Here is a 12,990-nt window from a genome sequence, read left to right on the forward strand (position 1 = left end):
AAGCAAACTTTTCATTTTGATGAACAGAATGAGCAGGAGCTGGAACATTATGACATTCAATAAATATATGTAAAGTTTGGCGTTGTCATGATTATTTAAAATTTCACCCTCACGGACTCTTATACTGTATGTTTCCCTTCAGTCACACATCTCTTTTGTTCTCAGTTTCCCACATCTTATTTGTCTCCTAGGTTACTCATTGCATTCTAGTTTGTTTTTATGGTTCCTCATCATCAGTTCCCTTGTTTGTATCACCTGTGTTAATCCTATCATCTTTGTTTTCACTTAGTATAAATAAACCTGTGTTTTAGTTCTCATTTTTCAGTTTTCGTTAATGCTTATTTGGTGTAGTTCTCTTTCGGTTAATAAAGTCTGTTCACTTTTTTCTTCGTTCTTGCGTCATACCTACAACACACTCAGACAAAGTGTGACAGGTGTTTCCACTAGTGACATAAACTCAAAGATTTTCCAGCAAGCTGCAGTGTTTAATTAATTTTATTCCATTAGAAACATCCTCATAACCACAAAACCAAATCCTCCTTCTCAAATCTAAACGTTTAAAGACATGCAACAATGAGAGGACATTAATGTTGTCACAGAACATTTGTCAATATCTGAGATGTAACTGATGATTAAAACTGAAACTAAACCCACTTTTAGCTGTACTCATATTTTAAATTGAATGATCTTAAAGAGACTGCACAATAATTAGGCTACTATGTTTTGTGCCATGCAACAATAGTTTTGTGAAGCCTTGCAAACTGTTCTTCACTGTCATTGATGTCCCATGTCAACAGTTGAAATTGCACATGTAGACAGACACAAACACACTGATCGCTGACTCGATACATTTAAAAAAATATTTAGCTTGAGAGCATTTTTTTTTATATAAAATCAAGAGGCATAAGAAATAAAAAAATCAGCCATAAAGTGAACAAGATATCATGCACAACTAGACTGTGAATTACAGCAATTATACAGAAAAAAGTAAAATGTGTGCCATTCTGGTTTACTACTAGTGGCTCCTTTATGATACTTTTGTTTCACCCCATTTGTAACTTCAGATAAAAATGCCTGTGAAAGAAAGAAATAACAATTCAAAATTAGTGACAGCTCTGTTTATAAATACAGATTTAGTAAAATGTTTATCATCTTACATGACATTTTTAACATGCACATGATTTTCCCATAACATCAAACACTAAGGCATGAAGATCGATAAAAACTTGATAATAATTAAAAAAAAGGCTAGCAGTTTTCGTAACTCAACTAAAAGATGTTGAGTCATGTTGGCAACAAATCAAGCCGGACCAAAATATGAGCCACATCATTTTGCTGTTTTTTGATGGTTTGAAGAAAGAACTGAGAGAGACGTGATAAATATATAAATTATTTGGAAGTAATTTTCTTCCTTGTCTCTGAGCAGACAGATTTCCTCATGCTCAGAAGTGTGAATGAATGAAACAATGAAACAATGAAGCAGGGGTTTTCACAGGTTTCACAGTGGTTAAGTACCTGTATTGTGAGGAAGTTTAAAGAGCCTTTATTGTCTTTTCCTGCATTGTGAACAAATTGTACCGAATATATTGTACACATGATAATGTTAACAACATTAATACCAAAATAAAGCCTAAACAGCTAGCATTTAATTCAGATTGGATCAAAATGATTTTGGGGACATAATAACTTTACAAGTACATGCCAACTTACTCTCGGAGTATTTGTAAAATGTTAGGTTAGGGTTTGGGTTAGTAGAATAAGTTAAGATGTACTTGTAAAGTCACTTATAGTCAATCTGATGTCTGGGAAGTGGGGACCATCTAAATAAAGTGTTAGCAGATATTAAAGTGATAGTCACCCAAATTTTTTTTATTTTACCCTCAAGTTGTTGCAAACAGAAGAAGATATTTGAAAGATTGTCAGTAGTCATACAGTACCCATTGACTTCCAAAGTAAAAAATATATATATATAGTATGGAAGTCAATGGCTACCATCAACTGTCTGGTTACCAACATTCTTCAAAATATCTTCTTTTGTGTTCAACAGAACAAAGAAAGTCAGAAAGTTTGAAGAACAGCAGGGTGAGTATGATGACAGAATTGGGGGAACTATCCCTTTTTGTAGACAGTCTACTAATACTCTAATGACTGGTAGTTGACATGTAGTTGCAAAGTTTCTTGTATATAGGAGAATGTCTAAGTTGACTATCAAAATAAAGTGTTACCTGATTATCTGAATTCTTATAAAACTGACCAAGACCTATCAAACATTTGCAGAGTTACATCAAACTGGCTTTATCTTCCACTCATAAATATGTATAACCAATGGAGAGAGCTGACTTTTTTTTGTAGATCAGTAAAGAAAATTGAGTGAACTGTATTCTAATGCTTTCTAGAGAATAATGCATGAAATTTAAGTGATGTTGCTGAAAAGCACACTCTCTCCAGCAGCATGTCTTAAGGGGGTCCTATTATGCTTTTTCAACTTTAGTTAGTGTGTAATGTTGCTGTTTGAGCATAAAAAAGATCTGCAAGGTTACAAAGCTCAAAGTCCACTCAAAAGGGAGATATTTTATGTAAAATAATCCACTTTTTAAGAACTACAATGAACGGCTTGTTTGGACTATAGCGTGATTTTTCCGGATTTTATGAAGTCATAATGTTACCCATTTAAATAATCTCCTCCCACGGAATAAGCAAAAAAGGTGTGAGGCCTGGATGAGCTGCATTAGAGAAGACAGTGTTGTTACTCATGAAGAGATGCTGTTTTGTCCACCCCGTCTCCAAAACTCATTTGTTTAACCTTCCTATAAGGCTGACGAACTTAAAGTGATTAACATTTATTTTAAACACTGTTCCTGGACATTATAACCCCAATGTTTATCTGTGCGCTGCACATTTTATGGAGAACAGCTTGTTTTCTGTTGCTTTTGTATGTAATTATATATTATTATACATATGTATAACTTACATATTATACATACTTTCATTATAAATATAATGTATAATAAAATTACAAAAAACATACCACTCTGAAGTCTGAAACGTCCTGTGAAATCCGTGCTTGCAAAGTCCGTGCATGAAATCTGTTCTGCGCAATCCTCTTGTTCGTTAACATTGTCAGGGTCTGAATCGGGCTCGAATTGGTTTGAAATTTATGCCATTATTAATATTTACACTAGAGAAGAACTCACAGTTATGGAGGGGTGGGACATTTCCCAAACACACGCTAAGCGCTGCCAATCACAACACACTGGGCCAGCTAACCACAGCATTTTTTTTGTTTTCATTTCATTTTTCAGAATCGGAAGGAGGGGCTTCATCGAAAACAACACGTTCAGGGGCTGTAACAGCTGTATTAATGTAAAATATGTGAAAAAAAATAAAAAAAATTAACAATCAAGCATGAAAACATACAAATGCACACCCCAAAAACAAAATCAAGACTTTGTAAAAGGCCATAATAGAACCACTTTAAAAGAACCTGTTCGACTGTCCCTAATTTTTTTTTTTATTATTATTTAAACTGCTTGTGGTGTTACAGAAACTGAATTTTTTAAAAAAATTATTACTTCAAATTTACTTAAGCCCAGCTCCTATAACTGATATAATCATATTGTGACATAATCCAACAATTTCACTCCCTACCTCTTCAGTATCAGCTTGAATGGATTGCCAGGTTGAATATGGGATTAGTTAAAATCACAGATTTAATGGGAAAGCAGCTTATTTCCTGCAAGTATTGCTGAAAAACTTTTAGGAAGAACTTCATTAAGGAAGAACTTTTCATGATATAATGAATGAAATTTCACAACAGCAAAAACAAAACCTTCCCACTCAAAACATTTGATGACATAAAATGACAGAGGTGAAATTATGATGCCTGTCAAGGAAATAGACCCCTTCAGAGAATAAAGAATTAATCCTCTTTGCACGTAAGACACCAGCTCTGAACAATGGAGATCCAGATTGATGTTCGATGAACATTCTGCAACTATGAGATCATTGGAGCTGCGGGGATGGACCTTGATCACGTCCCACATTTAATAGATGCTGTAAATGATATAAAAGCGAGAGAGAGCACCTACAGGTACAACAGTGAGACATCACAAATCTACATTATGATCTTCACCATCACCTGCCTTGCCCTTGTGGCCTCTGCTCTGGGTAAGTGTCTTCTTTAGAAGTTTGCAAGTAAAGTGATGGGTGAATATATATACAAAATACAAAATACAAAACCTAAATAAAGAGCTTTATTCTTGTGCCATGAACTTTTGTTATCTACAGGTTGTGGAGTGCCAGCGATTAAGCCACAGACGATTGGTAGCAGGATTGTGAACGGACAGAACGCCATCTCTGGTTCTTGGCCCTGGCAGGTCTCTCTCCAGGTAACTGTGTATTGGCCGACTTTTATCCTGCATTTGCCTGATTTGGTCAAAGAGTATATGTCATGTGTTCAATGCTTTTACCTCTGAAACAGCAAACCAACGGATTCCACTTCTGCGGTGGATCCCTGATCAACCAGAACTGGGTTCTCACTGCTGCTCACTGCGGTGTTGTGTAAGTCTGACAAACGTCACAAACAATATTGCTTAATAAATGCTGTTACTCTTTTCTTTTTACAGTTAGTTTTTTCTTTATCTCTCTCTTTTTAGAGTGGGCCGTCATCGTGTCATTCTTGGAGAACATAATCGTGGCTCCAATGTTGAACCCATCCAAGTCAGACTAGTTTCCCAGGTAAAAATGTTGAATGAACTTACTGGAACAGAGATGACAAAAAAGTGAGCAGTTTTTTAAGTTGCAGTCGCAAAAATACCTATTGCATACACAATAGATGAATGTTATTTCAAAGCATCTAATAACTGGTCATTTTTAATTGTTGTTTTACTCTTCACTAAATGCAGTAATAACCAAGTGATCAATATACTACAAAACATAATATTTATTATAAATATTTTATTTAAATATTCATTAAAATATTTTATTAGTAGCCTACTACTACTAGTAGTAGGCTATCTCTTGTAATTTATGCAAAGGTATGATCTGAAAGGTTACAAATGTATTTTAATCTTCGATTTGCACTTTTTAAAATTATTATTTTATTAAAAAATTAAACAGTGGTGTGTTTTAATTGGTGAAAATTGGAAAAGCTCAATTAAGTTGAAAAGTATATTTAAAAAAAAGGTAAAAACAATATCAGTTAAATGTCTTTTTCTAATCATATTTGAAGTTATCTATCCTGCATGCTATAATTGTTCTCCTAAAACTTGCCTTTACACATTTTTTACACGTATAGACCTTATGCGCCAGAGAAACGAGGGCGCAGCCATCTTTAGAATGTTGTCTTTGAACTTCCGTTTTTGCGGTCGCTCTGTAAATTTCTATTGCATTGCTGTGAGTAATTAGCTTTTGACGTGGATTTACTTAATGTAAAGTCAAAGAAAGTTATCAAGAGGATTGTTATGTTTAAAGTAGATGTCTTAACAAATGTCAGTAGACCGGGAAGATTTTAAAACGAGCCGTTAATTCTTAAATACGCAAGATCACTGTGAAAATACAGACCGAAAGACAACGAGCGCAGGGCTGAAAAGGGGCTGGGCTACATAAGGTCTGTACAATTCAACACGGAAAAGAAAATATCCAAACTATATTCTGAAATTATAGGGTATAAGAAAATGCTTACATCTTAGTTTACCTTTTATAAAGTCAGCTTTCAGTAGTAACCATTCATCCTTATTTGTCTGTGCAGGTCATCAGGCATCCGCTCTACAACAGCAGGATCACAAACAATGACATTGCGTTGCTGAAACTTGCATCTCCAGTCGTCTTCACTCCCCGTATCTCTCCTGTATGTCTGGCTCCATCAACCATCAACATCCTGCCTGGAACTCGCTGCTTCACCACTGGATGGGGCAGAACTGCCACCACATGTAAGTCACATGTCATTTTGATTTATGATGTTATAACAACATATCTATTCATTCCACTAATCTAATAATTCCTTTTAAAGTTCTACTAACATTTGTTGATAATATGATTATAGATGAGTCTAAACAGCCAGTATAATTTTTTCTTCTCTTTTTTTCAGCGAGTCCTCTAATCCTGCAGCAAACAGGTCTGCCCATCACGAGTCCTGCTATGTGCAGACAGATCTGGGGTCAGAGCAGAATCACTGATGCCATGATCTGTGCTGGAGCCTCTGGATCCTCATCTTGCCAAGTATATGAAGACATATCAAGACAAACACATTCCCATATCTATGTTGCTGCTGTTTCGATCTCAAATGTGTGTTTGTGTCTGTGTGATTCCCACAGGGTGATTCTGGTGGTCCTCTGGTGTGTGAGAGATCAGGAGTCTGGACTCTGGTGGGGTCTGTGTCCTGGGGCAGCCGCACTTGTGACACCCGTTTCCCTGGAGTCTATGCCCGTATCTCCCAACTGCGCTCCTGGATTGACACCACTATTGCTTCCAACTAGAGCACCAGTCTGAATATTTCTTGAATATAACTAAGTCTGGACTTCTGATTGCCTGTCTGTGACTTCATATTGTTTTCCTGTTTCAGCTGTACAAATAATAAAAATGTGTCAAATAAAATGATGAGTAAAAAAAAATGGAAAAAATAAATAATAAAGAGTGTTACAGTAGCTTTTATAAACGTGCCTTTTCTGCTAAAACATTACTGCTGTGCATCTTGAGACAAAACAATGAAGTGACTTATTTTAAGATATGTCAGTGCAAGTTGCTTTCTGTTAAAACAGCTCAAACATGCTTTTTAGTCTAGGACTAGGCTTAAGCCTTGTCTGTGAAACTGGGGATAAATGTAATAGGTGTATGTTGCCATAATAAAAAATGACAAAATAATATACTCCTTTAAAGTAAAGCATTTTAAAGTATGATATAAAATAAACAAGTCCACTTTCACAATGACAGAAACTTTGAAGCAAGATACAATGCAGGTTCCTAGACATAGTAACTTTCAAACACATAAGGATTATCAGATGTTCTCACTTGTGATTATTTCATTTAGCAATGATGGTCTCTTACCACCAAACCAAACGTTTAAAAAAAAGTACCAAGAAGATACAAACATAAATAATTTCCCATTTCCAATCTTCCCCTTTTGTCTGCAGGACCCATTAAGATACATTTGGTAGAAACTTCCATGCTGCCAGATGATCTTTTAAGGAAACCAGCTACTCGAGGCTGGCCTTTGGTGTACTCTTAGTAGCCACTTCGGTGCCCTGAAGTGAAACAGCACGGAACAACTGACCGGACTGCTCTATTTACCTCCTCGGAGGGTGCGAGCGTCCCAGTAGCGCAACGTCTTGCGGTGGACACTGAGAGATACGCTCGCTGCAAACTGCTGCGCGCCAAGGCACCAAGAGTGGCGGGGTTGGCAGAACAGCTTTCTGAGGGCACAGAGGAGGAATGGGCACCTTATACTGAGGTGTACACCACTCCACCCCAGAGGGGGCTTCCCTCAGAAGTCTGACGACACTGGTCAGGACTTCTTTTTAGCTGAAGCCTTCCGTCTTCGGCTTGGAAGGCTTCAGCTGAGAGTTCTGCCCCGACCCCGATTTATAAGGAGGGGGAACGAGAAGTGACTCTCTCTTTTTGTTGCACTCGGTATGAGGAGCTTGACGGTTGAGCAGAGACCTGAGTCCGGTGAGGGAGGTACCTCTTGAGTGCTGCCGTCTGCGTTTTAGCCTCCTGAAACCTCTTAATGACCATGTTCATAGCGTCACCGAAGAGGCCAGGAGGCGGGAGCGGAGAATCAAAAAGAAAGGCTTTGTCCTTCTCTTTTATATTGGACAAATTCAACCAGTGATGCCTCTCTGCAGCCATTAGGGCTGCCATAGACCGGTCGTCTCCTTAGTAGCCCAGAGAGACAAATCTGTGGCCGGACACCGCTCTTTAACAGAATAGGCCCCCACGGGGAACGTGAACCTGAACACTCTCCTCAAAGAGGAGCGTTTGCTCACCATAATGATGTCTATATGTATCTGCACTATATCGGGACAGACAACAATAAATAAGACCGAAAATATCACACAGAACGCTCTCTGAGGCACAGAAAATATTCTTGTGATCTCGACATAACAAAAGTTGTTTTCTCGTGATCACAACATAACAAAAGTTGTTCTTGGAACACAATGCACCAGGAGTCTACTGTTGCTATTGTAACGAATGTAACTTTCACGTTCATCTGATCGACAGATGAACCATGCGCTCTCTAACATGTTGTGGATATTTCAGCAAAAAAGTTTGCTTCACTTAGAAGAATCGGGCATTTATATAGCGCTTTCATATGTACTACTGTACACCCAAAGCGCTTTACAATCATGTCAGGGGATCTCTCCTCAACCACCACCAGTGTGCAGAGACTAAAACTTAACAATAGTCTAGAATAAAAAAATAAATATAGGCTATTCAATCATGTACGCTAAACATCTTATTTGTGTAATTAACATGTTTAAATGACAACAGAGCATTCAAGACCTCAAGTGGATAGAGTTCCTTCAGATTCTATAACTATTTTTAAAAAATTTAGAGCTCAGTCGATTCAACCCACTTTATTTTCCTCATTCGTTTGGAACAAAATTATTTTACATAATTTGTTTGTGATTTTTATTCGTCGTGTAGGCTATGACTGATATAATGTACAATGGCTTCCTCCGCATGCTCTTCAATTAAAAAGAGGTGCAATACTCCAGATTTCCCCCCCAATTTTTTTTATTCAGTTGATAGCTATATATGTACAATGTTGAGATGCTGTTTGAGAAGAGTGTTTATATGCGTGCGGTTTCCTACAAGAAATGTAGAAAATACAATAGGTTTCAACACTTTCACTGAATTAAATTCTACACATCTTTACAAATATAAATCAAATTTCTAATTAATATAGCTACATTGAGTGACACAGTAAACTAATGACGCAGTTACTAAGACTGTGATCATTAAAATGGCGTCTCAGAATAGCCTACTTGTCTTACTTGGACTTTTAGTTTGTTTTCATTCTCATCATGTGTTCCTTTTGTTCAGTTGTTAAGTTGATCCCTCACATTCATTCTCTTTTCGGTCTACGTTACATTTAGCGTGTATTGCCCTGCCTGTCCAAGTATTATTTGTATTACCTTGCCAGCACAAGGTATTAAACTTGCGTATTGGAACTTTATTCTTCATCTTTGTCTGCCTTCCTGCAACCACTCCTGACACTCCTGAAGTCAGCTAAAATGGGCCACGTTTTGGTAAATTACTTATAATGCCATCAAATTAGCTATGCATAAGATCTAATGATTTTATTTTATTTTAAATAGGAAGGGTCTATTGAAATAAAATAAAAAATTTGTGAAAATGTATAATTGTTTTAAAATTATGAGAGTTAGAGTATCAGCAGGTTCTGTTAAAATGGGCCAATATCAAAAGAGAATAACATTTAGGCTGATATCATTTTATTACACAGTAAATTTACACTATTGTCTTTAGTGTGCCATAGCAACAACACCATAAATGAATTTCATAAAATATAAAGCTGAACGAACATTTAATAAAAAAAATAAAAAAAAAACTGAACATGTTGTATAGCTGTTTCTGTGCTTTTGTGTGCATGTGTATGCTTTTCAAATATTTGTCAAACATTTTGTTAAAGATAGGACATCTTTGACACAAAACAAAACACTTCAACATTTCCTGTATACTGTAGGTCTTAACATCGCGATTCGCACCTAGTCAGGGAAGTTATCTTTTGCTGCATTCCCTTCAAAGGCAGTCTTTGCAGATATAACCATCTTCATCACAGAAGCCATTATCCTCTCCACAGCTCTCTGGTACCATAAATTGCACAGACAACAGCACACCCAGTCCTCATGGCCTTTGGGTCATTCACATCGCCATACACTCTCTGGCATGTGCCCTTTTTTTTCTTTTTTTTTTGGTAGTAACTTGCTTTACTTATTTGAAAAAGGTAACTCAGATGTTTTGATAATTTAAAAGTAATGCGTTTTTTAATAGTTACTGATTATGTAACTCGCATTGCTTCAAATGTGTTACCCCACACTGACCTTATGACATGATTAAATGGAAAAATAGCATAAGTTAACTATTTATAATCATAAAATATATCTGCCAGGCCCTACAACATTTGCATATTGAGTGATAGTGTGGTTTTTGTTAACTAATAATAATACTATTAATATTCATTAATTGAAATTAACCTAAAATATAAATATTAGATGAAAAGCTTTAAAAAATGTAAAATGATGCTTCGGCAACTATAACTGCAATACAATAAGTTGAAGTAATGAAAGTACTAAACTAAAACTGATATGAAAATTAGAGCTAAAAAGTAATATAAAACAAATTAATAATGACAAACGCAAAAAAAATTACTAAAACTTTAAGTAAAATTGAAATTAAAAATAAATACAAAAGCAAATATAAAATATTAATATACTTTACAGCACTGGTTCTCAACCCTGCCCCTGAAGGACCCCCAACACGGCACATTTTATTTGTCTCCCTAATCAAACACACCTGATTCAACTCATTAGCTCATTATCACATGGGTTAATGAGCTGATGAGTTGAATCAGGTGTGTTTGATTAGGGAGACAAATAAAATGTGCAGTGTTGGGGGTCCTTCAGGGGCAGAGTTGAGAACCACTGCTTTACAGTATAATGGTATGTAAATAATCCTACTTTGTAGTATTTTTCAGCAACCATATATTCTTTGTTATATCCAAAAAGAGGCAATCAATTCATAATATGTGTCACTCTCTGTGTAGTTCACAGACTGGTACTGACCAATGGATAAATTCCTGAAGCCCCAAAACAATGGTGCTGACAAGAAGGAAATCTCAACCATAAAACACTCAGTCTGAGAACAATCAACTGGTGTCTATTCTTGTTATTCAGGGTTAAGATTTCCTTATAATGCATCAATCTGGCAGATCCAGTTCTTGGCCAGTTATGCAGACCTTTGTCCATTTTGGTGATGCATGTTTGGGTGATTCATGGCTGACTTCACATTACCGGTTTCCTATTTCAGTTGCACACATCCTGAAGATCTGCAGAAAAACATACGATGATTAAAATAAAATAAAAATGTCACTAGAGTACACTGAAGCAAACTGAAATACAGCTATAAATGGCTATACATTTCTTGTAGCTATAAATCTCATTCTCTCTCTTCTCCTGATCAACCACTAGAGGTCGGTAATAATCTATTAAGATACCGAACCTTGAGTTTCGCAGGGGTGAGGCCAGAATTTTTCTTCAAAACTCTGATGTCATTTTAAACAGAATAAAAATAGGAGTGTATAAGAAACATAAATAGCAATAAATATTAATACTGTTTACAAAATTATTATTTTGTAAAAATAACAAATTAAATATATTAATACAACAATGCAAATGTTTTCACTCTATTTTAAAATGCATTATAAGATTGTCATGCAGGGGTTGTTAAATTCTCACCACTGCTGACACAAGCCTTGCCATTTCAGAGATACTCTGACCCAGTCCCTTGCCATAACAATTTGGCTCTTTTCAAAGTCGTTTAGATCTTTATTCCTGCCCATTTCTCCTGCATCCAATGTGTTGATTTCGAGAAATCATTGTTTGCTTACCATCTAATTGTAACAAGTATAGTCAGTTATGGTTTAGTTTTCACTTTGTTCTGTTCCTGTTCCTAGTTAGATTCTTTCCTTGGTTGATAATTAGCTCCACACGCCTGTTTCCGTTCAGTTCATTATGTCTCACTGTGTATTTAAACCCTGAGGGGCTGTTTACACAACAAAGATATGCTTTTAAAACGAAGAGTTTTCCGCATACAGACGACACCATTGTCAAAACGATCCCCATTCAACACTGATCCGTGAAAACGACTAAAAACGCTGTATTCTGCTGCAAGGCCATTAGATGGCGATGAAACACTCTGTAGACTGCACCCTAATACACATGTACTTGACGTCATCGTCTTCAGAGATTCGCGTTTTTGTTGTTTGCACCCGTGACCATTTTCAGAAACTTGCACTTTGAAACCCGTTTTCTAAAGTTTGGGTTTTCAGGCACCCAAAACGCATAAAAAGTTGTACGTTTTTAGTTGAAAATGGTATCGTGTAAACAGCCCCTTACTTTACTCAGCTCTTTGTTTGGTGTCATTTATGTGTAGTGGTTGCATTCCCCTGTATTTCTGAATAGTGCTATTAGTTTAAGTGTTAATAAAAGTTTTGCCAAAAAGGAGTGGTCAGTAATTCCAGTCTTACTTCTGTAACATTCATACATAACAATGTAATAAATTTGCATAATGCTAACCTATGGTCTTCATTGGCTACCTACGAACAACGTCTACTTTGACCCGCCTTCAAAATGTAGTTGGTTTGTGTTGTGTACATATCGAGAAGACGCTGTTTTCTGAGCTGCAAAGGCAAATTCTCTTTGTATACACTCGCGGTATAACCTTTTGTTGTGTTCCCGTCATTTTACTGACGATTGCTTCTCAAATTTCAGCAAGGTCATTGCGGGATTTGTAAAATGCTTATCCATTAAAGATTGGTCAGTACCCAGTTTATTTGGACCAACTTGCTCCTCTGAATCACAACCTGTAAATATAATTAAAGGGGGTTGATTAGGATTTAACTTTTTTAACTTTAGTTAGTATGTAATGTTTCTGTTTGAGCATAAACAACATCTGCAAAGTTACAATGCTCAAAGTTCAAAGCAAAGGGAGATATTTGCTTTTAAAGAAAAGGACTACAACAAACCCTAAAATGTACATAAACCCCACCCCCGAGAACACGGTGAGTCAATAGCCGTTTCTCAATACCAAGTACGCAAAGTTCGGACTTGAGTCCTTGGTAGTTCGGACTTGACAAGTTCGACTCAGGAGAACGAACTCCCGAGGACGGGAGGACACAAGTCCGATTATTCTGAAATGTAACAGCGGCGTACTTTATAGCGTCACTCAGCTCGCTCTGCTACTCCGGTTATC

The 12,990-nt window shown here is 36.5% G+C and overlaps 1 protein-coding gene across 1 annotated transcript; it reads left to right on the top strand.

The window, feature by feature from the left end:
- Positions 1-4,121: 4,121 nt before the first annotated feature.
- On the top strand, positions 4,122-6,476 carry LOC311297086 (chymotrypsin-like protease CTRL-1; the record flags this gene model as incomplete). The annotated part of the gene is made up of 7 exons (XM_084419194.1): positions 4,122-4,167; positions 4,288-4,388; positions 4,481-4,560; positions 4,656-4,737; positions 5,750-5,930; positions 6,089-6,219; positions 6,315-6,476. 7 exons carry the CDS (start codon positions 4,122-4,124, stop codon positions 6,474-6,476), a joined length of 783 nt encoding a protein of 260 aa, XP_084275320.1.
- Between the last annotated feature and the right edge of the window lie 6,514 nt (positions 6,477-12,990).

The sequence above is a fragment of the Rutilus rutilus genome (genome assembly GCF_951802725.1).
Source record: "Rutilus rutilus genome assembly, chromosome: 9".
Lineage (NCBI taxonomy): Eukaryota > Metazoa > Chordata > Actinopteri > Cypriniformes > Leuciscidae > Rutilus > Rutilus rutilus.